The sequence below is a fragment of the Urocitellus parryii genome, chromosome 2 (assembly GCF_045843805.1).
Source record: "Urocitellus parryii isolate mUroPar1 chromosome 2, mUroPar1.hap1, whole genome shotgun sequence".
Lineage (NCBI taxonomy): Eukaryota > Metazoa > Chordata > Mammalia > Rodentia > Sciuridae > Urocitellus > Urocitellus parryii.
In genome coordinates, this window is record NC_135532.1 from 612,865 (window position 1) to 639,103 (window position 26,239).

The following is a 26,239-nucleotide window of genomic DNA, read 5'->3' on the forward strand; positions in this document are numbered from 1 at the left end:
GACGAGACCAGGAGGCGAAGGACCGCCACCGCCCTCTCCCCGCGCGGGCAACTCCTCCAGGGCCAAAGAGCCAGGCGCGGCCTCTTTAAGAGGCGGGGCGTGGGCGGTCCGGCCGGCCCCTGCGCGGCGCCGAGCACTCCGGGAGCTGGAGTTCCGCGGTGCAGTCGCACCCTCCTCCTCCTCCCAGTGGACTCGAGGCCTGAGAGCCGCAGGTCGGTGGTGGCCTCCGAAGGAGGAGCGGCAGAACCGCTCGCCCAGAGGGGGCGACGCCGTGCCAGCCGGAAGCTGGGAGGAGGAGAACGCCCCAGGTGCCGCCCGACGGCGTGCGCCTGCGCAGAGAGCCGGCGGTCGGCCAGGCGGGACGCGCCTGCGCAGAGAGCCGGCGGTCGGCCAGGCGGGAGGCGCCTGCGCAGAGGGCGGGCGGGGGCGGGACTGCACGCGCCTGCGCCAAGGGCCGGCTGGGGTGCCGGCCGGCGAGCATGGTAGGTGTCGGGCGTCGAGCTCCGTCGGCCCGGGCGGAGACCGGCCGGGGCCGAGCGATGGCAGCGGGCCCACGGGGTCCCGAGAGGACGCCGCCGGCCCCGTAGCGCGGGGGACGAAGCCGGCGTGGGGCCCGGGTCGCCGAGAAGGCAGGCGGGGGTCGGACTGCGCGGTGGCGGGCTCTGGGGCCCCGAGGCGGGGCGGCTACCTGGGCCGCCGTGGAGGTTGACCCTGAGAAGGGAGGTGCTCCTGAGCCTGTCTGCAAGGATGCTCTGCGATGCGTGTGTCACGCCACCCGTGGTGTCCTTGGGGCCGGGCTCCTCACAAGGTCACTCGTAAAGCGTTGAGGGTTTAGCAGGTTAGAGGTTTTATTTGATGTTTCTTTCCCCTGGACTGTCCAGATTTTTATGTCAAGAACTGTGTACATTTTAGCAGAATAAACTAAAAAGACTTAGGAAACTCCCTTCCCCCTCCCTGCTTTGATTTCCATGACCTGGTAAGCCTCGGTGAAAGTCATCAGCACTTACGCCTGGGTCTTGGTCCTGCCAGTTTGCGGACCTTGATTAACCTTGCATTGATTTGCATGTGTCTAAATGGAGGCAGCGCTTAGTTTATGAACCTTACTTTCCCTTTTCTACCGGTGGAACCTGGATCTCCTAGTTACTTTTGGATATGAAGTGCATGCAATCCTTCGATGTAACTGTTGATCATTGTTTCAATTGCAGTTACTTTATAGAGAAACCGGTGTGGGAAACATCAAATCTTGCAGTTTTGTTGACATACCCCTGGGGCTATTCCTTCATGGCTGCTGCTGCTCATGCCAAACTAGCACCTTGGTACCCGTTGAAGTCCAAAGTTGGGTTGTCCCGCATAGAAGGGGCAGTGTTTCTGTCTTCACTTCTGCCTAAGTTACTTCTGTGATTAACGTGGAAAGTTTCAAAACCATGTGGAATGGCCTAGATATATTCACCTGCATCTGCAAAGCATGTTCTCTTCAGTGAATGTAGCACTGTTGTCACGCCGGGGAGGGCTCCAGAAGTGATTCTCAGTGGACATAGCTGTGTGGTCACCGGGGGGAGGGCTCCAAAAATGATCCTCAGGAGTCTAGCTCAGAGTCAGACATCATCCCCTCTTCCAGATGTCTGTGTTTTCTTTCGGGGATGGGGGATTGAACTCAGGGGCACTTGACCACTGAGCCACATCCCCAGCCTATTTTGTGTTTTATTTAGAGACAGGGTCTCACTGAGTTGCTTCACGCCTCACTTTTGCTGAGGCTGGCTTTGAACTCGAGATCCTCTTGTCTCAGCCTCGGGAGCCACTGGGATTACAGGTGTGCGCCACCAGGCCTGACCCATGTTTTCCTGATGTGGAGCCATCAGTGCTGTAATGCTGGTCAAATTACACAGCCACCTGGGGTGTGTGACTCTGCTCATTGGTCTTGGAAGCCTAGCTGTTATGTTGACATTTTTTTGAAGTAGAGTTCACATGACATAAAATTAGCTATTTTGAGTTGTGCAGGTCAGTGTTTAGAACATTCAGTGTTCTGCCACCACCACTTCTATGAAGTCTCAGAACATTTTCATCACTCCCAGGGAAACCCTGTTCATGAGCAAGCATTGCCAACTCCTCCCTGCCAACCCCTGGCACCCTCTAATCTGCCTTCTGTTTCTATAGATTTGCCTATTCTGAACATTTCCTGTAAATGGAATCATGTGACATGTAGCCTTTTGGGTCTGGCTTTTGCTCAGCATGTTGCTTTTGAGGTTCACCCATACTGTGGCATATGCCATTACTTTGTTCCTTTATGGCTAAATAACATTCCGTTATATGGATGGACTGAATTTTGTTTTATGACCAGGATGGTGTTGGTTGGCTCTTCCATAATAAAGGAGCTATGGCTGTTGCTCAGGAGGGACTTTTTCTGATTGCATGTGTGTCTTGTCTTAGTTTTTGAAGCAACTCTTGGCTGTGTCCATCCTTGACCATCTTCATAAAAAGATGCTGACTTTATCACTTGTCAGCTGGCTCTCATGACATGTGAGCTCTTCCCTGATTTAACTAGATTGATCTTACTAGAGAATATAACCTTGAATTCTTTGTCTATTCTTTTCAAGAACTGTTTTGGGAAATAACGTATAGTATATGTATATACGTCCCATGTGTCACTCTAGAATTTAGATCGAGTTCAGCAGTCACAAGCTAGCTGCCTGTTTTTATAAGTGAAATGTCAAGGCCAGCAGCCACACCCACTTGTGTATAAACCATTCCCACTGTCTGCTTCCACCTGCAGTGGCAGAACCACAGGAGATTCATATGGCCACAGCCCTATGTTTTTAAGAATGATTGGGGACCCAAAGAGCTTTTGTTTATGTGGTTAATGGACATTGATGTTCACTGCATCAGGAATTAAAATAAGTTTTTAAATATGTGAGGATTAATAATTGCAAGCACATTACTTTTTTACATTTCATTTTTGCAGATTTTTAAAAATTTCTTAGTTGTGGATGAACACAATATCTGTATTTATTTTTATGTGGTGCTAGAGATTGAACCCAGTGCGTCACACATGCTAGGCAAGTGCTCTACCACTGAGCTACAACCACAGCCCCAGCAGATAATTTTAATATCTGGTATCATAGGAAAGAAGTTCTTGAATCTTTTTCATTTAGCCTATTGTGGTATCACGGCTCAGGCAGCCTGGAGGCCTCTCCTGCACACTCTGAAGATGAGCGTGAGGTTGTCTAGTGACAGCTTTGAATTCTTAGGAAATAGTTTTGACATTGTGAGATCCAGGAAAGGTCTTGGGCCCAAAACCTGTGGAGCAGCTGTGTGTGTCTGGCTGCACTGACTCCTGCTGAGTTGTGCTGGTGTTCTGCTACCAGCATGCTTGGGTTGCCTTAGAAACCTCTGCAGCTTCCTCTGGTGCTTATTCTTGGCATGATGGTGAGGAATCAGGCCGAGCCACTTCCCTCAGGTTCGAGACTAGGATCAGTGATACCACTAGGATCAGTAAGAACCCACTGTGGGTTCTTACGTTGATTAAAAAGACATTATCCTAACTGACCTATTCTCTGCTGTGGCACCTGCGTGCAGGGAGCCTGCTTCCTCCGTACTCAGCTCTGCTTGTGGTACCCAGGGCCTCACGCCAGTCACAGCCTGGCTCTTCTCATGCTTCTGTTTTTTCATCTCCATCTGTCATCCGTTTACATCTTCCTGTAGGTTGTAATTTATTCTGTTTCTATAAATTCTCATCTTTATTTGAACGAGATTGAATATAATCCTTGTAAGTAAAGTTTTTCCCCTTGTGTTGGGTAAAGCATTTGTATAATAAAAAGAATCAGCCCCTGGGGCTGGGATTGTGGCTCAGCGGTAGAGCACTCGCCTAGCACAGGCAGGACCTGGGTTCAATCCTCAGTACCACATAAAAGTGAGGAAAAAAAAAAGTGCATTGTGTTGTGTCCATCTACACCAAAAAATAAAAAATATTAAAAAACAAAAAGAAGAATCAGCCCCTAGTAGATCACGGTGATTGCTTTAATTTGCCCAAGTTAGCAGTTGCTCTGCACTGGTGTTGCTCTCACCAGGTGACATTAGAGCAGTGAGACCTTCACCCTGTGTCTGCTGTTTCATCATGGACTATAGATAGCGCAGTGCCCTTGCAGCTTGCTGGTTTTGCCTACCCTCCTGCCCTGCCCTGTTATGTCTCACACGTACAGACATGTTGTGACCAGTGTCATCACTTTCATTTCGTCACAACAAACTTTTTATGCTGCTGATGTGATAATTATTTTATGTGTGCATGTTTTCATTACTGTAGTTGTTTTTAAACTGGAAAGCTCAATGTTTCAAACTGCTGGCCCCTCCTGTTCAGTCGCACTTGGGCTCAATAGAAGCAAAGCCCCTGCAGATGGACCCTGCCCTGAAGTCAGGTCCTACCTCGTCTTCAGAGGGCTAGACTTGCCGAGAGCTCGTGCTGAGATTTTCAAGCGAGGGACTGTTCTACTTGTGTAAGGGGAAGCAGGTAGTGATCAAATGTATTTTCTGTAAAAGGCTGATTCTCACAATTTGTTGAGGACTGGACTTGGCATATCTGTTGCTGTATAGATGCTGTCGTTCCACTTTTCAGAAGACTGTGGAGTCTTTTTAACTGATGAACAAGACTCTGGTGTCCTGTAACTCTGAAGTGAAGTTGAGTCCAGTTAAAAAGCAGGCATTAGAAGTAGAGGCCTACACAAACCCTAGAGAGGCTTCATTGGCTCTCCTGCTTCTTTTGCATCCCAAAGCATAAGCTTAAGTCGACTCAGAAGGACAAGGTCCGCCAGTTTATGGCGTGTACTCAGGCTGGTGAGAGAACTGCCATCTACTGCCTAACGCAGAGTGAGTGGAAGCTAGACGAGGCCACAGCCAGCTTCTTCCAAACCCCAGACGTGTTCCACAGGGAGTCCATGCGGGACGCTGTGGACCAGAGGAAGCTGGAGCAGCTGTATGGCAGGTACAAAGGTAAGGGATGACGTGGCAGCAGAGCCAGACCAGAGGCCATCCCTAGCAAGCAGAGGGAGCACTGTTCCTGGGACCTCGGGTGCCAAGGACCACAGAGCTCCAAGCTGCTGCTCCTCCTCACATTGAGCCCCAGAACCCCTTTCTCAATAAAGGGGAAAGAGGGGCATTGGAAAGCTGGCCTGGTGTGACCTGCAGCCACAGCGTGTTCTCTGCAGGGAGTGTGACCCTAGTGGTCCTGGGAGGCATCCCTGCTCAGTGTCCTGGCCTAGAGTCTGCCTGTGGCCACACCTGATAGCACAGGGGTCTTTGCCACCATTTATCTAGATTGAAACATCTGTGGCAGAGCACTACTGAAGAGTGAGGGTGTGACCACCCGCTCCCACCTGGGGGCGCCCTCGTGCCACGCTGTCGCTTGTGGGGGCGCTCTCAGTGAGACAGCTCCATGTGGACATGGGAGATGACTTACTTTAATTAAGGAGTCTAGCATGTGGCTTTGTTTATCAAAGTGCAGCCATGCCATGAAAGTGAGTGTGCGTGAGAGCGTGAACAGACCCACACCCCTGGTGGTCGGGAGATTTCGTATCAAATAAGGCAGAAACAATTCACTTGACGGACTGCTTTTTTTTCTAGTAGTTTTTGAAGGTTTTTTTTTTTTTTAAAAAAAGACTTTCAGTTAAGCAAGTGTTCACCCAATAGAAAATTTTTCTTGGTTTTTACTTTCTTATTTGTTATTTTCAAAGATACTGTCTCCTTGCTCCCCCTCTGTTGGGCAAATGAATTGAAAATTGTATTCTTTAAAAAAAAAAAAACTGTTCAGAAACCTACTACATGGTTAAAAATGAAAAACACTAGATTTGTAATTATCACAGTTCTCAAAAAGTGAAAACTGTTTAGTGTTTAGTTTTTTTAGCTAATTCTGTAAGTCATATCCTTTGCACAATTTTATAATTATTCAAATAGAGCTGTCTTTGAAAACATATTTCTAAGCTTCATCCCTTCATCATTACTTGATTCTATTCATGCAGGCTAGTCTTCTAAGTTACATCCTTTTGGATTCTAAATATATAATTCAAATACTTTACATCCTTTTGAGTTCTAAATATATAATTCAAAGACTGTGTACTAATATCTACATCTAATGTATACAAATGAAGGAGAACCTCATGAAGTTGACCAGAATGGCTAGTTTGGTAAGAGTGGAATTGTCTTTGATCTGCAGAGGTGTAATGTCAGGAGATAAAATGGAAATAGAGAATACAGAACGTTTGTCACACTCCCAAAGCTGAGGTTGGTTTCTGTGTGTGAGAAGATACAGTTAGAAGGGTTTCTGGTTTTGTTTATATAATTTATGTTAATTTTTCTTTAGAAACAACATATTTTAAAAATGTGATATCTAGTACTTAAATGACCAGAGTTAAATTACGTATGAAGGAGAAGAAAAGTTCAACACATCTGAGCTTTATTTGAACAAAGAAGCTCTAGATTTTTTATTTGTATCTCTGTACCAGTAGAATCCACACACAGTTATGATGATATATGATAACATACATGATCCTTCTGAAATTAAAGGGCTCAGTATAGTGAGGTCTTGCTGGGCTGTTTCAGTGTACTTTACTGTTTTGATTTTCTCATAGACAGATGCTAAATTTCTTAATTTTATTTCTAAAGCAGAAGTAGGGGGACCTGAATTTCCATGCTGTTAAGTGTAGATGCATAAGCCAAATTTTTTTATTTGATTTTTTTTTTAATACTGAGGATTTAGGGACTGGGGTTGTGGCTCAGCAGTAGAGTACTCGCCCAGCACATGTAAGGCACTGACTGGGTTCGATCCTCAGCACCACATTAAAAAATAAATAAAATAAAGGTATAGTGTCCAACTACAACTAAAAAAAATTAAAATTAAAAAAAAATACTGAGGATTTAACCCAGAGTACTTTACCACTGAGCTACATCCCCAGCCCTTTTTATTTTTTATTTCGTGACTGGTTTGGCTAAGATGCTGAGGCTGGTCTCAAACTTGCAATCCTCCTGCCTCAGCTCCCAAGGTACTACAGGTGTGTGCCACAGTGTCTCCAAATCTAAATGATTTTGGAAAGTAATTGTTTAGTAGCATTAGAATTAGCAAATGAAATGACTTAAAGAGAAAAAAATTTGATCAATCATTCTTTTTTACTTTGGTGGAGTTGTGATAAAAATACCAAGCATTCAAAACCCTTTATCACTGCAATATTTTTTGTAGCAGTTTGTCTTCAAGGAAACTAAAATTCTGTAAACTTGAATTTTTATCTTACTTTAGGGAAATTGAATAGCTTTGCAGTGCAAGAGATGAAACAGAGCCTTGTGCACACTAGACAGCTTCTCTACCTTGGGTCTACATCCCAGTCTTTTTTTTTTTTTCCCTCCTCCTTTTTTTTGTGGTGGTGGTGCTCCCGCTCAAACCAGGGCCTTCTGCACGTTAGGCCAGCACTCTACTCCTGAGCAACCACTCCTTAAACTCACTCCTGAATGATAAGACCCAGAAATCAAACGAGGATGCAGCTCAGCAGCACAGAGCTTGCCTTGTGTGTCCGAGGTACCGGATTCAATCCCATAGCACTGTTAGAAGCAAGCAAATCTAGATTTTAAAGATAGGACTGATTTCTGGGTAAGTCGTTACTTGTTGCCCACTGTTTCTTTCATAGGTAGTAGAAAGCTAGTCCATTGGTGTGTGTCTGAGGTTTACTTGCCGGAGTTATGCAACCAGGTGGTGTGACCCTAACCCCATTGACTTTAACTACAGACCCGCAAGATGGAGACAGAATCGGGATTGACGGGATTCAGCAATTCTGTGACGATCTGAGGCTGGACCCCACCAGCGTCAGCGTTCTGGTCATAGCATGGAAGTTCAGGGCTGCCACTCAGTGCGAGTTCAGCAGGAAGGAGTTCATGGACGGCATGACCGAGCTGGGGTAGGTAAACCGTTCTTAGTTTAAGCTTCTATAGAAGGGAACATACTTTCCACGTTAGTAATTTTCAATTTATAAATTATAATTTTAGGCTGGGCACAGTGGCACATGCCTATAACCCCAGCAGCTTGGGAGGCTGAGGCAGGAGGACTGTAAGTTCAAAGCCAGCCTCACCAACTCAGCAAGGCCCTAAGCAACTTAAAATAAAAATAAAAAGGACTGGAAATGTGGCTCAGTGGTTAAGCGCCCCTGGGTTGAACCCCTGGTGGGGTGGGGGGACTTCTAATTATACATCTGTACATTTTCTTTACATATTCTATAAATATCTTATACAACTACACAAGCCTTTTGAATTCCAGTTTCAAGTTTTATTTATTATTTTTATTCACATTACCCCTTTAATAACTCATTTTCTTTTTTATTCCCTTCCAAATTTAAATTGACGGTCAATAGTAGAGTTTTTTTCCAACCAAACTATTTCACGCTATTATATGTTATATAATGTATTACACTTATTATATTAAATACATAATTCTTATTTATAAAAGTCTCACTTTGCTTTTTGCTTGTTATATTTCTCAAGTAAAAGTCCTTGCCCGTGTTTCCACCAAACTGACGCTTTGCGTTGATATGGCCGTCTGTTTGGCCAGTGAACTCCACAAGCCTTTCCTCCTAGTTGATATGGCCGTCTGTTTGGCCAGTGAACTCCACAAGCCTTTCCTCCTAATGATGCTCACTTGGTGATTGTGCAAAACCAACAAAGAGCTCCCTCTGGCAGTGGTTCTGCAGCTGGTTTCTTTGTACTCCTGGTCCTTTGGAACTCTGAGTGAGCCATCCCCATTTTCGGGTACAATGCTGAATAAAGAAACACTGAATCAAATGTGTTCTTAGAGAAGTCAGAAAGCACCAGCCACATAGGAAGATGCTGAGGCACTGGCCTCATGCAAGTTAACTGCTACTGGTACAAAGATACTAGTAAACATTCAAAAGGGCGTTAGGCACAAGGCTGAATGGTAGCACTTTCCAGCACAGACAAGGCCCTGAGTTCTGTCCGCAGCACTGCAAAAGAAGAAAATAAACGCATGGGAGAAGATATTGACTACTAATTACGCACAAATAGTAGGAGAGTAAATACATATAATTTCTAAATAACAAAATTATTTAAAACAAAAAATTTTAGAAATTCCGTTGAATCAACTGACACGTGTTGTTAATTATAGATACAACTAAAACGCAGGGCATGGTCCAGTAGGGAAGGTCAGCAGTCGATGTGTCATGCAGACATTGAAGCTGCGTCACTGTTGATGTTAAAGTAAAGCAGCTCTGAAGACGAAGAAGGACATTTCATAATGATGAAAGGTTCATTTCACTAGGGAAGCAAAAGCCTTCCTGTTTTTCTGGACTTGCTCAATAAAGCAAAAATAAACAACTACAAAGAGGAAGATACAAGGTGAGGAATTCCCACACACATCCTAGTAACTGATGAATTGAACCAGTGAAAAATCAGTAAAGAAACAAAAGACTGGACAACACAGCGTCCTAGGGAGCATGTTTGGAGCAGTGCCTGTGATGCTGATGAGTGCGCCCTACGTTTTCCAGGAAATAGAGCATTCATAAAAATCCAGCATAAGCATAAAGTTAAGACAAATTGTAGAGGATTAAGATGATACAGAGGCACGTGTTCTCACTGTAGGCAGCTAAACTAGGGTCACTAAGAAGATGACTGGGTTGAAATATGTGCAAATATTGCACACTTCTAATAACTCTTGGTTTGAAAAATAAAGTCACAGTAGAAATTAGAAAATAATTGATGAAGAAAATATTGCTACAAAAGCTTGTGGGCCAGGCATGCTGGTGCACACCTGCAATCCCAGTGGCTCAGGAGGCTGAGACAGGAAGATCTTGAGTTCAGAGCCAGCCTCAGCAAAAGTGAGGTGCTAAGCAACTCAGAGAGACCCTGTCACTAAATAAAATACAAATAGGGCTGGGGGTGTGGCTCAGTGGTCGAGTGCCCCTAAGTTCAATCCCTGGTACCCCCCCCCAAAAAAAAAAAAAAACGCTTGTGGGATTCAGCTTCTTAAATGTATGTTTGAGAAAGAAGAATGGCTGACAATCATTATGCAAAAATGTCCATGTTAGGTAGTAGAAAAAGAAGACTAGGGTGCGACTCAGTGGTAGAGCTTGCCTGGCATGCTCAAGGCCCTGGGTTCCACCTCCAGGGTCAACAAAAGTAGAAGAGCAGGAAGTTAAACTCAAAAGGATGTAGAAGAAAGCATTAATTTTTAAAAATAAGCAGAAGTAGAAATACATACCCAGAGGGCTGGGTATGTAGCTCAGTGATAGTGCACTTGCCTAGCATTAGCAAAGCCCTCGGTTCTACCCTCAGTACCAAAAAAAGAAAAGAGTAAAAAAAAAAAAAAAAAGAAGTTGTGGGTATAAAAGGTGTGTAAAACCAGAAGCATGTTATTTGAAAAAACTTTTTAGAAACTTTAAATAACAATGACCAGTACAAAATGAAAAGGGGCACCACTGTGGATCCTATAGACATCAAGAAATAGATTTATTATGAACAATTTCATACCAATAAATTTAACAGTATATGCAAAATAGATTCTTTTTAAAAGTACAATGTGGGGCTGGGGTTGTGGCTCAGTGGTAGAGCGCTTGCCCAGCATGTGTGAGGCACTGGGTTCAATTCTCAGCACTGCATATAAATAAATAAAATAATAAAGAACAATGTGATCAGTTTCTTCCAGACAAGATAATGGAAGCAGTCTCTGATTTGTTTTGAGGCCAACACAACCTGAAAAACAAAAACTAAGACGGAAGTTCTGATAACAGGGAATTAAAGCCAGGTTCATGCACAAGACCCAGGAGGTTTATAAGAGGAACATAAGATGCAGAAATGCTAAATCCAGCCCTGAGGCAAATCCGCAGCCAGAAAGGTAGGGTGATGCATCATGGCAAGGCTTGCTGTCCCCCAGGAGTGGGAAACTTGTGACACAGCCATTAGCAACAGAAGGAAAGAAAAGGGGACCTCAGGGCATAAGATGTCCTGTGGAGCTGAACGTCCACTCGTGATTGGACTGACTTTGACCAAAAGAAACAGATGAATGCATCAGTAAATCTTAGGACAGACAGTGTACTTACTGCATCATAAGCCGCTGCTCCCCTGAGACAGGGACAGACACAGGATACATGTAAAGATGGGGGCTGGGGCTGCGGCTCAGTGGTGGAGTGCCTGCCTGGCACATGTGAGGCACTGGGTTCAATCCTCAGCACCACATAAAAATAAAGGTCCATGTCCACCTACAACAAATCTAAGGATGTGTGAGACCAAATACTACAAAACAAGTGAATTTTTTAAATGTATGTTATTTTCAGTATCATCAAAAAAATACGAAATACTGCCAGGCATTGGTGGTCCACCCCTGTATGTCCTGGGAGAATTGGTGGGTTTAAGGAAAAGTTAAACTTGAGTAAGTGTTATATATGAAAGTGGGTTTGAAGATTGTAGATCTCAGTGCTAAAGGCAAATGCAGAAAGTTCTAGAAAATGTAGAAGATCGTCTGGGCTGAGCATATAACCCCGTGGAGAGCCCCTGCTCTAGTGTGAGGCCCAGTTCAGTTGAATGCCCAGCACAAGTCACAGTTGTGACTAGGAAGTTTTAAAACATGTCACCCCTACCAAAGGGAAAAAAGTCACTATAAAGGAAAAGACTGATAGAGTATCCACACTAAAAGTGAGAATCTAGGACCAGGCACAGTGGACAAGCTGTAATCCCAGCGACTTGGGAAACTTGAGTCAGGAGGATCGCAAGTTCAAGCCACTTAGTGAGACCTTGTCTCAAAATAAAAAGTAAAGGGCTGGGATGTGGCTCAGTGGTAAAGCACTCTTTGAGTTCAATCCCCACTACCAAAAAACAAAAAATTATATGTACGTACACACACACGTGTTCTGTATCTGGAAAAATCATATATATGTACACACACACACATGTGTTTTGTGTATCTTGTAGTGTGAGCCATAGGAAAAGCAAGCAGGCAGCAGGCATTCTGGGAGAGTTCTTTAAAACAGCTGACAAACACCTGTGTCTCAGGAATTCCTACAAATAGTGAAGAATCGCTTGTAGAATAAGCAGTTTGAATCAGTGCTTCACCAGAGAGGGTCCCACGTGGCCAGTGAAAGCACAGGAAGACGGTCTTGTTCCTGGGGAGGTCCAGGCAAAGCCTCAGTGAGATAGAACCCAACAGGTGGCCTGTAGAGAAAGGCACAGGTGCAGGGTGAGAGTGGACCCAGCTCTGGTGTCATTCTGACCTCGGGAGAGGTGTGCAGCCCCTGTGGGCATGTGCCAACCCAAGCACACCTGTGCTGGAACTCTTGGCACAACTGAAAGGGAAGCAGCTGCAGGCTCAGCACCAGCACCGCAGGACCGAGTTCTGCATGGCAAGAGGAAATCAGCAGTGGCTCACACACCGCAAGAACAGGCCTCGCCAGCTCTCGGTGACCCCAGGCTCCTGTGCAGCGCGTGCTGCTCGAGGTGTGGAAGTGGTGGAGGGAGACTGAGGGCCAGGGCATCCTGCTGCAGGTGGTGATGATGCTCCCAGGCTCTCTCCAGTTTCTCCACTCTGCTGCACGGGAGTAAGGGGTACGTGAAGTGGAGCACCATTCTGTTCCTTGCTGTGCAGCTGATATAAGAAAGAGTCTTTTAATTTTTTTATTTACTTATTTTTTAATATATTTTAGTTATAGTACCTTTATTTCACCTATTTATTTTTATGTGTTGCTGAGGATCGAGCCCAGGGTCTTTCTTGCACATGCAAGGCGAGCACTCTAGCGCTGAGCCACAACCCCAGACCAAGAGTCTGTTATTTTTACTGAGGTTTTTACCCCCCTCTTTTGAGGTACTGGAATCCAAACTCAGGTCCTCATATTTGCTTGCAAGTACTTATGAGATGCACCCTAGCCCAGATCAGTTAATATTTTTAAAGATACTTTACTTTTTGGAGGAAAAGTCAACACAACATGGTATGTTTAATTCTGGAATAGTTTTTAGAGTACCTAGCTATTTGAAGGGCACCTGCTACACTCAATACTGAAGGAAGGAATGAGGCTCATTCGTGGTGGCTGCTTGGAGGCAGCAGTAGCCCAGCTGGCAGGGTGGCCCATCTCGTGTTCGTGGGCACGGGGACTTTGCACCTTGCCTCTGCCACCCTTGGGGCCTTGACCTCAGCGTGTGGTCAGAGGTGTAGGGATAGACTGCTTCACTCCAGCATGGCTGAGAGGCCAGGTGCCTCACCACGGAGTCCTCAGTGGGTGCCCTTGGTATGTGCAGAGTTGTGCACCATCACCACAGTACAGCCCACCGCACCTGAGTTCTCAGGGAGAGAAGCCGTGCACCCAGCTCCACCCACAGTAGTCATAGAACTGGGCCTTGGCCACCCCAGTCAAGAGGGAAGCTGGGGCTAGCTCCTGTGGGGTGGGAGAGGGGAGCACTAATAGGTCTTCTGCCACAGGTGACAAGCCATCTCTCGTCACAGGTGTGACACCACCGAGAAGCTCAGAACCCTTCTGCCCAGCCTAGAGCAAGAGCTGCAGGACTCCGTGAAGTTCAAGGACTTCTACCAGTTTACCTTCACCTTTGCTAAGAACCCTGGGCAAAAGGGCCTAGGTGAGTAGGAGCCCTGGGTGGCGCCCCGTGAGCGCCTGGTCTGCGTGGGAGGACTGGCTGTGTCCGTGGGGTCTCGGTGCAGCCAGCCACGCGGCTACCGTCCTGTTCATCACGCACCTGAAAACCTCAACCAGCAGTGTCTCCATCTTATCCTCTCTGTTTAACTGTCTAAATTCTGAGGTGTCGACTGAGTTACAGGTATTCCATGTCCTCTCCTTGAGAGTGGCCAGGTGAGGCTAACCGGGCAGTTCTGGGGAGCTGGAGCTGACCTGCTCGGAGCCAGTTCTGTGCATGGAAGTGCACCTCGTTCCTCCTTTCACAGTCGTGTGGCTGCTTGTGTTTTGTAGGCAGTGCATCCAGGATGTTTTCAACTTAAATTTTCAATTTGAGCTGGGCATAGTAGCACACACCTGAAATCCCAGCAGTTTGGGAGGCTTAGGCAGGAGGATCACAAGTTCAAAGCCAGCCTCAGCAACCATGTCTCAGAAATCAATAAAAAGGGCTGAAGGTGTGGCCCAGTGTCAAGCACTCCAGGTTCAATCCTAATACCAGAACAGACAACAAAAAAAAGTTTAGTTTGAGAATTTGATTTATTTGTTTTGTTTTGCACCTACGCATAGTTATTTCTGCCTTACCTCTTTCTAAAAATCTATCTATGCTGATAGATTGGTTGCCTCATGCACGTAATAGATCTTGTTTAGTTTTCAAATCTCACATGTTTGTTGGTGGAGTTTTATGTGGTCTTTTAGAAAGTGTAGTTTGAGGAAAAACTCCTGTAAATAAAAGCAGTATCGTAAGATGACTAAAATTACATAAGAAACTGGAAAGTGGCTCAACACTCCCAGAGGTAGAAAAGTGCCACCAACATCTGGTTTTCCATCCTGACTTCTCGCAAGCCTGTGCAGGGAGGACGCTGCCAGTCCTGCCTGTTCCCTGCTGCGCCGTCTCCTGAAGCCCAGCTGCAGACCCAGGGGCCGCGCCCCTGGACCTGTGGCCAGGATGGCCTTCCTCTTCTGCTGTGTTTCCCAGTGTTGGCGGCCTGCTTTTGACGTGGGGGTGCTGGGTCTTGGGTTTCCTGTCTGGGCTCTTTTCTTCAAGATGTATTGCAGATGTCACCTGTGGGTTTGGGTTCCTCCTGGTACCTCCTCACATCTAGATTCATTGCAGATGTCACCTGTGGGTTTGGTTTTGCTGTCTGGCTGCTGTTGCTGTTTCTGTGAGGGTTCAGAGAAGCCTAGAGCACAGTTCAGTGGTATGAAATGCATACGCAGGGTCGGGCAGCCATTCCAGGTCTGCCTTCAGAATCCTTGATCTTCCCATTATTTTTTCTCAGACAGAGCGTTTAGATAATGCTTTCCTTTGAGCAGTTTATTTCCTAGAGATTTGTCCACTTCGATTTTCAAAATGACCATTAGTTTATCAGCCAGCACACAGCCCATGGTCCCAGCACCTTGGGAGGCTTAGCAGGAGGATCACAAGTTCAAGGCCAGCCTCAGCAAGTTAGCAAGGCCCTGTCTCAAAAATAAAAAAAGGCTGGGGCTACAGCTCCATGGTAGAACACCTCTGAATTCAGTTCCCAGTACCCAAAAAAAAAAAAAAAAAAAAAAAGATGCAAGCAGCAGTCTGATCCAAGTTTTTAAATAACATCTGTTCTTTAGCATTAAATGGTTGTCAGGGAAGAACACCTTAAATTTTTAATGAATGATCAAAAAGTATTTTTCTGTTTTCTTCAGAATCTTCAGCATAATATTAGGATAATTAAACTTGTTAGCAATAAATAATTTACGTTTTGAATTCCAAGAGATTGCGTCTATTCAGTGTTGAAGTGAAAAGTACTGACAGGGTTAGCACTCCATTTGCCTTCCATGTGTAGGGATTGTGCGTTGAGGATGTCTGTCTTTTGGCACCAGGTTAACCTCAGATGTAGAGCAGTAGAAGAACTTTCTTCTAGGCCCTGCAGGGTCCCCTCCGCAGCCTCAGCACTGGGAGCTTCGGGGGCAGAGTCTCACTCTTGCTGCAGATCCACTCCTCGGCCTGTACCTCTGCAGACCAGACCACCTGGGAACTTCGTGGCTTCTGGTGATCATCATTTTTTGCAGCACCTGATCTTTAGGGTCAGGGGTTCAGGCAGGACTTGGCGGGGCCACCCTTCTGTTCCCCCAGGTCAACAGAGTCGGGGTCATCTCAGCTGGTGGCTGGGCTGCTGGAAGCACCCAGGAACCCTGCTGGATCTGGCTTTCTTTCCAGGACTCTCCCCAGCCCTCCTACAGCTCAGGGGCTGCAGGAGGGAGGGGCTGCACAGGCACATGATCTCCGTGCAACACTGCCACCTTCCATAAGGTGGTAAGTCGCAGCCTAAAGCAATTCCCTAATTTGAAGTTGGGGGATTCAAGCCAGGGATATAGCTCAGTGGTAGAGTGCTTGCCTGGTGTGCATAAGGCCCTGGGTTTAGTCCTAATGCTGCAACAATAAAAAAAAAATTAAGTTAAAAAATGTATTTTTTCCTCTGAATGTTTCAGCGATGTTCAGCTTAGGGCAAGGAATGTCCTGAAGCAGTGTGAGATCTGAGCCTCTGTTCAGCCTGGCAAGCCACAGAAGAGACCCACCAATGAGATAAGACAAATTCATAGTTCCTTTACTAGAACAAAGGACTGTCCTTTTATTTCCTTAGACTAAACATGATCAGTTTGCCTTTTCCAAAGTGCATTGTTGTACATTTGCCTTCTAAAGAGTCACACAGCCTAAAGAGATAGGCACACATTTCCCACACCTCCTAGCAGAGGTATGGGCAGCAGCGGGCAGTGGCATCCGGAGAGCTTTGTCCAGCTCTCCCCTCAAGTCTGGGTGTCCATCGCTATGTTTCCCGTGCTGGGCTCCAACTCCTGGGGTCCAGTGACATCCTACCTGGCCTCCCAAACTCTGGGGCTGCAGGCGCCCACCAGCACATCTCACTGCTGTGTTGTTCCTGTGTGTGATTACTGAACCCCTGTACTCAGTTGGTGGTCAGCCTATGGTGAGTAGAGTGGTTAGACTCACTGCTGTGGTGCCAGGGACCTAACCCGGTCCTCCAGCATGCCAGGGGATTGAGCTACAATGGAGCTACAGCCTCGGTGTGGCTCTAAAACCTCAGGGCTTCACATTGGCTAGAGCTAGAATCAATTGGCTTTGAGAATCTTGCTTTGGGGGGAAGGTATCATGATAATAAACTAATTTTTATGTCTGGCCCAAGATCCTTTTTGGACAGTGGGTCATCTTCATTATGTAGCCCGCGACTGAGCATTGCAAGCTGAATTCTGCGGTAACATCAGGAGATGAGACGTCTTAGAGGTTTTGGGGGAAAACTGCTGCCATGGAGATCTAGCACCAGAGCACCTCCCACCCCAGCGCAGCCTCTCTTCTACCACTCTGACTTTTGTTGTTTTCTTTTGAAAATAGCCAAGTCCATTGGTATAGTGTGACATTTTTACACAAATAATATTAGATATTGAAAATACGTACATTTACTTTTTAGTCATGTGATTTGCACACATACAAAACAGATACTTCATATGGAAGGACCAAAATGAGCCCAGGAATAACGAGATGATATATATATATATATATATATATATATATATTCACACACACACACACACACACACACATATATGCCATAAAACTCTGTCTTCTTCCTCCCCAGGTTCAGCTCCATTTCCCAATGGGAGAGCTTGTCATCATTAAGATGAGTCGAATATAGACCTCACTTAGGGTCTTCCTAAGTGGTGAGGATGTAGGCTTATGAGCAGGACGTGATAATCATCTTAGCATTACCCTGCGAGTCCCCTAGGTAAGGCTCAGACAGCTCCTTCACGTGCCCGGCACTCGGAACTTTCTGTCTGTCTGTCTTTCTGTTGGACTCGTTGCTGGAGACCTGAGCACACAGGCTTAAGACACTCTGCTGGTGCTGGTTGCAGCTGGGTGTTCGCCTCCGCCTGGTGTTACTGGTCAGCCTTGGAGAGCTCAGGTCACAGAGTTCCAGCTTGATGGCTTCTGTCAAGTGGGACTAAGCCAGACCTAGAAAAAAATCTTTTGAAAAGTATTTAGTTTTGCATTTAAACTAATTTTTAGCTTAATATATCAGTCTTTCACATGACCTGACACACACGTGAGCAGCAATAGGAAGTTATTTCAACCTAACTCGTCCTTGTATTGCTTACCAGAGGGAAGCTGTATTCCGATGAAAGGTGGTCCATTTTAAGAAATAAACTTCACCCCTTACATACTTACTATGGCAAGCATATAAGAAGTGATTTTTTAAAATATTTTTAGTTGTAGATGGACACAATACCTTTATGTGATTTATTTTCATGTGGTGCTGAGGATCAAATCCATTGCCTCATCCATGCAAGACAAGTGCTCTGCCACTGAGCCACAATCCTAACCCATAAGAAGTGATTTAAAATTCCCATTCAACAGAGAATCCACGAGTACAGGAAAACTGTAGCTTGGAGATGCTGTGTGCTGCAGCCCTGAAGCACAGCCTTCATTTCTTCAGCTGCATCTAAAGTGGCACCCCTAGCGTGAGTTTGCATAGAAGGCGAGAATCGACCTCTGCCTTTCCAGGAGAGCTTTGGCTTTGACTGACAAGCCGCCAGAGTCTTACTCATCCTTCTCCCCACATTGCTGATCACCTTGACCAAGAGTGCGGGATCAGAGTGGCTGGAGTGCCTGGCTGATGTGCTTGCAGCCAGTGATCCCAAGCATTAAGTCTGCCTTGGTTGGCAGCAAGAGGGGGCAGGCTGGTGGAGACTGGGGTCCCTTCTTTCTGGATAAGATGTTTCCAGCTGTTTCAAAAAATAAATGATATTCGTTAATAGTTACCAGATCAAGTCAGGACTATCGAAGGACTGGTGTCTATGAGATGGAAGTCTCCCAAACTGACTCATTAGGGTACAGATTACTTGCATTTCCAAATATCAGTACGATTCCTTTTTTCAAGAAATTTCCTCAGATTCAGATAATTAAAATATAAAATTTCCTCAGATTCAGAAAATTAAAATATATATCATTTTCAGGAACATTTGTATTCCTGAATTGAGTGAGATTAGGCCTCATGTGACTCTTGGATAAAATTGCCAAATTTTAACAATCAAGTGAGTATCATTTCTTATGCAGTAGAAAAAGAGATAGGAATTTATTAACTACTATTTCTCTTTTTTGCCAGATTTAGAAATGGCTGTTGCATATTGGAAATTAGTGTTATCGGGAAGGTTTAAATTTTTAGATCTTTGGAACACATTTCTGCTGGTAAGTGCTGGGTTTCCTGCTGGGTGTGCCAGTCTACGGGGAGGCCGTCAGCTTTGAGGCTGAGTGTGATGATAATCACCTGACACCTTCCACCTGGAGGTCCTAGGTGGACAGGTCCTGTTCGGAGGGGCTCTGGTGTCAGGAGAGGTGCTGCTCCACCCTGCCGAGGCCAGGAGAGACCCCACAAGATGGGTTCTAGAAGAGTGCGGTGCACCTCTGCAGACCTGGATCCGCCATCTCCTCCAAGGACCCCATGCCAAAAAAACTCTGTTAATCCTGAGAAACTTCAAATCCTTGAGGAAAGGGCTGGGCCAAACTCACTGCCGGTTGGCAGGGGCTCCAGAGCTGTGTACCAGGTCCCAGTGTCCAGAGGTTGCAGCCACCGTGTGTCTGTTCTGGGGAGGTTTTAAAATATGTTCTGCAGTGCTCAGGAGGGCAAGGAGCCTTATTGGGCCTGTTAGGAGCAAGCGAGGCCAGGCAGGGTCAGGCACTGTGTCCCGCTGGGCCATAGTGTGCAGCCATGGGGTATTAGATAGTGTGCCCACCACCCCCACACCCCAGCCCCCGACCTTGCCACAGAGCCACAAAGTGAGAAGTCAACACAGCAGAGCCAGCGCAGGGCGGCCGAGCGCAGCCGAGAGCCGCAGGACGGCCGAGAGCCTCAGGACACCAGAGCCAGCGCAGCCGAGAGCCTCAGGACAGCAGAGCCAGCGCAGCCGAGAGCCTCAGGACAGCAGAGCCGAGCGCATCCGAGAGCCACAGGACAGCCGAGAGCCTCAGGACAGCAGAGCCAGCGCAGGGTGGCCGAGAGCCGCAGGGCGGGCGTGCTGCCCCTCTGGATGGAGAAGGACAAGCAGTAGGGAACTGCCGTAGTTGATTCAGGGTTCGTGGCACCTGCTCAGCTCCTGAGCTGCTCGTGGCCGTGGGCATGTGTGTGGCAGAACGGCAGTGCCACCCTCAGGAGAATGAGCACCTCTGAAGAAGGCAGAAGAAATAGTTGGGGAGAGAGAGGCAGGGCGGTCCTGCTGCGGGCCCAGGTGTCACGTTTGCCCTCAGGGCTTTGGTGTTTCTAAAATACGACTGACATACTTTCAGAGTCAGCCCGTCCCCCGCATGAGCTAGCAAATTCAGAGAAAAATAGACACGTAGAGATCAATAGGAATATGATTCACTTGTTGTCCCACAGTGTCTCTGAGTTGGTGGGGAAAGAGGTCAGGAGATGAAAATGCTGCCCTTCAGTTTGACCGCACAGGAATTTATGATTTTAGTATTTAAAACATTTGCTTCTGCTTTAGGCCAGTCTATACTGGAACACTGGCTCCGGGGGCACTCTCTGTGCTTAAGCAAGGTACCACTGCTGCTTCTCCTTGGGACAGACATGGCTGTGCTTTTTGCCTGTCAGATAAGTAGGATCTTTCATGGATGGAGGACCCTTGGCCACTAAGATTTCTGAGGGTTGAGCTCTGGACCTTAATCTGCTGGGTTTTTTCCCTCTTATGTATTAGGAACATCACAAAAGATCGATTCCCCGGGACACTTGGAACCTTCTGCTAGATTTTGGAAACATGATTGCAGATGATATGTCTAACTACGATGAAGAAGGTACTAGACACTGTAGGACTTCAGAGGGAAGGGCAGCACTGGCCAGACAGGCAGCCCTTCCACAGCTGAGGGCAGAGAGTGCCCCTTCCTGTTGGTTTCTGAGGGTCCCACAGAGTGCTTGCTGTTGCCGCTGGCAGGGAGATGTCTGGTGGCCTATGTGGCTGTGTGCATTAGATGCCCCCATGCCTAGGCCTATTCTGGGGGTCTGGGTTCCTCCTGGGCCTAGGCATGCCACTCTGGGGGGGGGGCAGCCCAGGCAGAGGCCTCCCCTCCAGGACCTGCCTCTGTGCTCACTGGGCTGGCCAGGACTGCTCTGGGACCCTCTTCCTGGAGCCCTGGGGCCTTTCCCTGCTCCTGGCAGTGCTGTCCGTGGCACAGCTTCTCTCTGTCCTGAGCACGAGCCGGTGTCCAGCTCACGTAGGTCCGAGCAGTGACTCAGGGGAGATCAAGTGCTGCAGCCTGCACAAGCTCAGCTCTGGGAGGTCACCGTCTATGCAGATGGCCGACAGCTCGGACAGCACTTGGTGCAGGGGCTGTAGGGACTGGGGGGACACCCTGGGCTGGGTGGGGCTGTCTTTGTGAGGAACCTGGCTGGGAAGCCAGCAGGGAGGCAGTGCCACTGCTGGGCAGAGTGCCCCCGACTGCAGAGGACAGCTGCTCCTTCCTGCAGAGCACAGATGGCTCCATCTTTCTGTCCCAAATCGGCTGGTCCCAACTGTCTGGAGGCCAACCAAGGAAGCACCCAGTCAGTGAGCAGTGTACTGCCCACAGGCCACGTCACACCATGGCTCACTGACCCTGGCCTGCTGGCAAAAGAATCAGGTGGTTTCAGCCAATTATTTGGTGAAACATGAGCTTTGTGAACTGCAGATCATTTGGATTCTTGAAATAGGATTTTGGAAAAAGTGCTTTGAGTGTAGCAGTGGTGCTAATGGTGACTTCTGAAGACTTGTGTCTGCTTCTCCAGGAGCATGGCCTGTCCTCATCGATGACTTTGTGGAGTATGCACGGCCAGTGCTCACGGGTGGAAAACACAGCTGAAGGTGGAGCAGGTCCGGAGCCAGCCCACATCCTGCAGGGCACACCGGGTGGTGCTGTGTGCTTCGCTGCCAGTCTCAGCCACCGTCCTTGCCATCCCAAAGCTGGAACGCATCCTCCTGCTCAGAGCCACGAGGCTGGGGCGGGCTCCATGGGGCTGCTCCCCCAGAGGACAGCCACCGCAGGGGTCGGCACGCTTGCTGTAGCTGCTGCTTAGGAGATTGCTATCTGATGCAGGTTCAGGGTGAACACCAGCAGTTACCAATCGCACCCCGTCACATGGTGATCCCAGTACAGAGCCCTGTCTGTCCCGGGAGGATGTGGTTATGTGCAAGTCAGATGGCCAGTGCCAGGATGCAGCTCACCTAGGGACCCAGCGCTGTTCCTCCTGGGGTTGTGCTGTCTCTGGTTTGGATATTTGTTCTCTCGGGATGTTTATCTGAGACCCATTTTATATTTAAGGCCCCGTTGCAGTCTGCAGTGGTGTCGTGTGTGGGCGTGATGCTGCAATCAGACTGTTGTCTTTCTGACAATGCTATTTCCACTTCCTGAGAAGTTCTGTACTTTTAATATATTTTATTTAAAAAGACATTTTTCCATTTTCCTTTTTGAATGGTGAATTACAAATTTAAAATCAAGTGTTCTTGTCCCTTTCACCTGTCTGCAGTCCCACAATGCCCAGGGTCTGGCCTTACAGCCATCCTCACGTGGACGCAAAGCCCACACCTGGACCCTTATCTCTTTTGCAAGCTAGAGCCTGAGTTTACGCCCAGAGCCACTGGTGCATGAGGTGCAGAGGCCCGGGGGGCCACTCTCCTGCTGTTGAGCTTTGAGCAGCACTGTGCTGACCTGAGCACACACTACAAGACCTTGTCCACAGTGTGCCTTGCTGCCCTCCTGCAGCATGCCATGGAGAGACGGGCCGGGCTCTCTGGGCCATCTCCATGTCCTGTGCACAGGGTGCCCCTGGAACCTGCTCTATGCTTAGCTTCTGTGTGGACATGCCACAGCCTTAGGGAGCAGCCCCTCGCAGCCTGAGGACCAGGTGCCCTGCAATGTGGGCAACTACCAGTGCTGCAGAGTGGAAGCCTTGCAGAGGGCCGCAGGGACGGAGGCCTGAGGGCGAGGCTGGTCTGTTCAGGGCAGGCCATGTGACCTTTCTCAGGCTCTCTTGCCCTGTCTGAAAGAGGAAACAGCCATCTCTAAGTCTAACTCTCAGCATTTCTTCAATAAAATAAACTCTGGCTGTAATAAAAAACCCAGAAGCAGTACAGCACCCCCCTAGACTGCCTGGACTCCTGTTCTGTTCAGAGAAGTTTGTAGAATTCAGTGACTAAGTGAGGGAGGCCCGCAGTCCTTCTGTGGGTAAGTTTGAAGTTCTGTGGGACTGTCGATAGATACTGAAGTGAAGTTGGTCAGACTTCAAAGACCTGTGTTCTGCTGCTTCCATTAGTCAATCTTTGAGTCCTGCATGCTGCAAAGATGCTAAGAACTTCAAAATACCGCAATAAAGTGTTTTCCCCAGACTGTGTCGTTCTGATCTTTTTTTTTTTTTAGGAGAGAGAGAGAGAGAGATTTTTTTTTTTTAATATTTATTTTTTAGTTTTCGGTGGACACAACATCTTTGTATGTGGTGCTGAGGATCGAACCCGGGCCGCACACATGCCAGGCAAGCACGCTACCGCTTGAGCCACATCCCCAGCCCATGTTCTGATCTTCTTGGTTGTGTAGATAATTTGCCACCAGATGGTGGGACCTTGCTGTTTGTCCAGGGGCCCTGACCCCCTGGTGTCCGACCCAGGAAGGTAACCATGGCCCAGACAGACGGCTCCCGTCTCTGCAGTTCTTCCTCAGTGTCACTGATGCCAGTCACAGCTTCTGAGAAGTTACCGCCCACACCCAATAAAGAGCCCTCAGAGGAGGGCATGGGAATTGTGGACCCAAACACACGAAGCCAGGCTGGGTTGAAAGTGACCCTCTTGCGGTACTAGCTCCTCCCTGGGGTATTGGACAGGCACCACCCCCTCCCGCACTGACAGTGTGTTCCAGAACTGTGCACCTTTCAGGCTTCCTGAGGACAAAGTGAAGTGAGGCGCTGGGGATCTGGTCAGTTGGAGAGCTGGCCTCACATGCACAAGGCCCTGGCTCAGTCCTCAGCACCACAAAAAAAAGTGAGCCGAGTTCTGTTGTTACCCGACCCGACTGGCAGAGTTGGGGCTCTGTCAGTAACTGAGTGGACAGAGCCGTGTGTGAGCCCTGCCCCTGGCTCCTTGTGGCGTAGGCAGATGGTGTGGAAATCATTCCCCAGCTCCCTCAGCAGAGCTTCCCACCCCTTCTGAGCAGTGAGGCGTGTGCCCAGCACGCCGCACCCCAGCCTGGGCACTGTCCCTCCTGGTGGGTGTGCTGTCCTGTTTGCACTGGAACCTGCTCCCCTTCTGGTTCTGAAGGACTTGGGTTTCAGAATCTTGAAACTGTGCTGCCTGGAAGAACAGCCCGGCGTCTCAGTTCAGCAAGCGCTGGTGGTGCACAGTGCCGGGGACAGCACAGGGGCCTGCCGCACTCAGGCTCCTGCCAGGTTTCTGAAGTTCAGTGGCTCCTCGCGTCCGGGTGCCAGCAGGAGGGAAGCTGGGGGCCGCCGTCGTGGGCTTCAGGCCAGGAGCTCTGTGGTAGGCCATGCTTGTGAGCGTCCTTCTCCCAGCCGACAGGCACAGGTCGTCACCTTGAGCTCTGGTGGAGTACCCAGACGCCAGGCTGTGTCGTCCCCGCCACCATCCCCACCTGGAGCCCTGTGGGACCTGTTGCAGGTGTTGGCCAGGTAGTGCCTCATCTGCCATGAGGAGCCCGAGCACCGTGACCCTTCACTTAGTTTTCTATCAACATTTCATAATCTGGAAACATTCTTTAAAGGATGAAACTAATGAGTGACATTCAGAGGACACAAGGCCACAAATTTCTAGAAACTTTTAGCGTGTAGCGAGATAGATACATTTGTTTGAAATTTCTAGAAAAGGCAAAGTTATAGAAACCGCAGGGGTGGTTGGGGAAGAGCAGAGGGCCAGGGTGGGCTCCGAGGCTCTAGGGCAGCCATGCTGAGAGGCACGCCGGCTCAGGTCCCAGGCGCACGCCCTGCCCCGCCCCTGGGTGGGCACGCTCCTTCCAGGAGGTGCCAGAGTTGCTCTGGACGCCTGCAGTCAGCCCGGGTGCCGACAGCCAGCCCAGTGCCTGCAGCCAGACACTGCAGAGGCTGAGCCCGCCCACGTGGTCGGGTCAAAGTTTTTCCCATTGGTGCCACCTGCGGAGATAGGAAAGGAGTGCCTAGCCACTTAGAGGCGCTGGACAGCGATACAATGACCAGTATAAATGTCAGCAAGTGGGCTGAGGGCGGCCAGGGAAGGACAAAGGCAGCAGCAGGGTGTGTGGAGCCACCTCTGAGATGGAGAAGTTCACAGCCGCAATGCTGCTGGGGAGTGTGGGCGACGCCCTGGGCTACGCCAATGTCTGTAGGGAGAACAGCGCTTTGGGCTCCGTCCAGGAGGAGCTGCGGAAGATCGGAGGACTCGACCACCTGGTGCTGTCTCCCGGAAAGTGGCCAGTGAGTGACAACACCGTCATGCACTTGGCCACCGCTGAGGCGCTTGCCACAGGTAGGGAAGCCTGGGGCACTCGGGCACTGCTCAGGCAGGGGTGGGGTGCAGGGCGCCTCTGAGCCCGGCCTGGAAGGCGGAGTCACCAGGGTCCCTCGGGAGTTCAGGCCCAAGTCCTTTTCTCTCGTGGTGTCTCTGGGTGACAGGATCATTCAGAGACGACCAGATACAGCTTTGAACAGCAGCTTCTGGTAGACTGTGGGTCAAGCCCAGCACCCTGTCTCCACTGGGGCGGCCCCAGAGCCTCCGTTCACTGCTGTTTTGGTGCGAGCAGAGCAAGGGCTGGCTACCGCATTAGAAATTGCGTCTTCGTGTTCTTAATTTAGTGCATAATGTGAAATTAAACCAGCTTAAAACTTGGGAGCATTCATACACTAGCCTTTGGGGATTACATCTCCACTCCAACGAACCAAGGCTGAAGATCTGCCAGAGTGGTTCATCTTGGACGTTGCTTGTTCATCGTGAATTCTGGAGAACACTGCAGAGTCGACTGGATCTGGGGGGGACAGTCTCTTAAACTGCCAGGAGCAGATTTTATGAGTTTCGGAGAAACAGCGGTGCCTAGAAGGGCAGCTCTCCTGCAGGTCGCATGCGCTTCAGTCCTGCAGGTATTATCAGTCTGTCATGGCAAAGCTGAGGTCTGGTCTGAGAGTGGCTTCTGAGTCACTGGATTTCATCTATGCCTTCTCGTCGCCATGCCACTTGCCGGCTGTGAGCACGCTCAGTTTAGCTCTGTGGTCATTGTGTAGGAATGCCATGGCTCCTCCCTAAATAGCCGGTGAGAGGGCTGAAGCATGTCAATAAGATAAGAAGCCACAGCCTGCTGAGAGTGGTGTCACCACAGTTCTGGAGCCTGTGTTTCCTGCTTCTGTCTTCAGCAGGTGTGTGTGCCCTCTGCCCTCACCAGCAGCGCACCCTGCCCTGAGCCCAGAGCTGTGGTGCCCTGCAGACTGCCAGGGCCCAGCCCAGCAGGTCTATCCTGGCTGCACACCGCGGCACCTGCTCTGCCCTGGGGTCTGGCACTCCGTGCTCACAAAGGCACAGCCACACGCAGGCCCACGTGACCAGCACGT

At 48.6% G+C, this 26,239-nt stretch overlaps 2 protein-coding genes across 10 annotated transcripts in view; both read left to right on the forward strand.

Moving 5' to 3' along the window:
* The first annotated feature begins 377 nt into the window (after positions 1-377).
* Positions 378-23,048, forward strand: Dcun1d2 (defective in cullin neddylation 1 domain containing 2). 4 transcript variants are annotated; one of them, XM_026382558.2, is made up of 7 exons: positions 402-482; positions 4,764-4,980; positions 7,760-7,928; positions 13,466-13,596; positions 18,800-18,882; positions 20,388-20,484; positions 21,452-23,048. In XM_026382558.2, exons 1-7 carry the CDS (start codon positions 480-482, stop codon positions 21,523-21,525), a joined length of 774 nt encoding a protein of 257 aa, XP_026238343.1. In that variant the 5' UTR covers positions 402-479; the 3' UTR covers positions 21,526-23,048. The 4 variants fall into 4 exon arrangements, with proteins under 4 accessions (XP_026238341.2, XP_026238343.1, XP_026238345.1 ...); XM_026382559.2 differs by lacking the exon at positions 402-482 and adding an exon at positions 491-838; XM_026382556.2 differs by lacking the exon at positions 4,764-4,980 and having other exon boundaries at positions 378-482.
* A 221-nt stretch (positions 23,049-23,269) lies between these two features.
* The window catches only part of Adprhl1 (ADP-ribosylhydrolase like 1), a 43,216-nt gene continuing 40,246 nt past the window's right edge, over positions 23,270-26,239 (forward strand). Inside the window, exon 1 of one of the 6 annotated variants that reach the window (XM_077795100.1) lies at positions 23,270-25,166. In XM_077795100.1, coding sequence (XP_077651226.1) covers positions 24,956-25,166 — 211 coding nt within the window. In that variant the 5' untranslated portion in view covers positions 23,270-24,955. The remainder of the gene's footprint in view (positions 25,167-26,239) is intronic. The other 5 variants (XM_077795103.1, XM_077795104.1, XM_077795105.1 and 2 more) reach the window with 5 other exon arrangements.

Bases quoted from the DNA above. Each gene is read 5' to 3' on its own strand.
- Dcun1d2 (XM_026382558.2), top strand. The intron at 4,981-7,759 runs GTAAGGGATGAC...CTTTAACTACAG, and splicing joins GCTGTATGGCAGGTACAAAG to ACCCGCAAGATGGAGACAGA. The intron at 13,597-18,799 runs GTGAGTAGGAGC...CTTTTTTGCCAG, and splicing joins CCCTGGGCAAAAGGGCCTAG to ATTTAGAAATGGCTGTTGCA.